This window comes from Aureococcus anophagefferens (genome assembly GCF_000186865.1).
Source record: "Aureococcus anophagefferens unplaced genomic scaffold AURANscaffold_2170, whole genome shotgun sequence".
NCBI classification, from domain to species: domain Eukaryota; class Pelagophyceae; order Pelagomonadales; family Pelagomonadaceae; genus Aureococcus; species Aureococcus anophagefferens.
This window is the reverse complement of record NW_008706689.1, coordinates 1-1,051: the sequence shown is the minus strand read 5'-3', so window position 1 is coordinate 1,051 and position 1,051 is coordinate 1. Positions and strand designations below refer to the sequence as shown.

The following is a 1,051-nucleotide window of genomic DNA, read 5'->3' as shown; positions in this document are numbered from 1 at the left end:
CGCGCGCCACGGCCGCGCGCTCGGCGACGCGCTCGGCTCCGCGCGGCGCGCGGCCGCCGAGGACCGCGACCGCGCGCGGCCGGCGCCCGGCGCGCCCCGCCGCGGGGATGTGACGCCCGGCCCCCCGCGCAGGCGTCGCCGCGCTCAAGGACCGGGAGCTCGCGACGGCCGTCGCCGCGCGCGACGCGGCGCGCGCCTGCGTGGAAATCGACCGCCGGTTTCGGACGTCCGCGCCAAACTTTGAAATGCTCGAGCTCGGTCGCGTCGAAGTCGATTCGGCTGATGTTTGGACGGATCGATGGCTCTCGTCGAGTCCTCGACGCACGGCCGAAAAGCCTGGTCCAGACCGTTCGACGACGCGCACGTCGAAGTCGGGTGGAAGATGCGAGTTCCGCGCAGGCGCACGCGCGCGAGCTCGAGCGGCTCCGCGGCGCCGTCGCGGGCGCCGAGGCCGGCGCGCTCCAGGCCCTGCGGCCGCGCGTCGAGGCGCAGCTCCGCGCGGGGCTGCGCGCGAGCGACGCGGCGCACGAGCGCGCGCTCGTCGCCGCGCTCGAGGACCGCGAGCGCGCGGCCGCGGCGCGCGGCGCGGAGGCCGCCGCGCGCGAGGCGGCGCTCCGGCGGCGCTGCGACGACCTCGAGGCCGCGGCCGCCGCGGGCGCCGAGGCCGCGGACCGCGCCGCGGCCGCCGCGGCCGCCGCGGACCGCGACGCGCGCGCGGCGGCCGCCGCGCTCGAGGCGCGCGCGGACGCCGCCGACGCGCGCGCGCGCGACCGCGAGGCCCTCGCCGCGGCGCACGCGGACCTCGTCGCCCAGAACCGGCGCCTCGTCGGCGAGCGCGACGCCGCGCGCGCGAGCGCCGACGCCGCGCGCCTCGAGCTCGCGTCGTCGGAGCACGGGCTCCGCGCGTGCGCCGACGCCGCGCGCGCCGCGCACGCGACGGCGCTCGGGCGCGCGCTGCCGGAGCCGGCGACGGCGCTCGACCTCGTCTTCGCCGACGCGGACCGCCTCGCCGCGCCGCTCCGCGCGAGCCCGCGGTCCCCGTCGCCGCCGG

General features: G+C 82.2%; 1 protein-coding gene across 1 annotated transcript; it reads left to right on the top strand.

The window, feature by feature from the left end:
• Positions 1–132: 132 nt before the first annotated feature.
• On the top strand, positions 133–1,034 carry AURANDRAFT_69540 (hypothetical protein; the record flags this gene model as incomplete). Its single annotated transcript, XM_009045311.1, has 2 exons — positions 133–200; positions 400–1,034. Coding segments are annotated over 2 exons (703 nt in total), but the record flags the coding sequence as incomplete, so codon positions are not given.
• Positions 1,035–1,051: the final 17 nt, after the last annotated feature.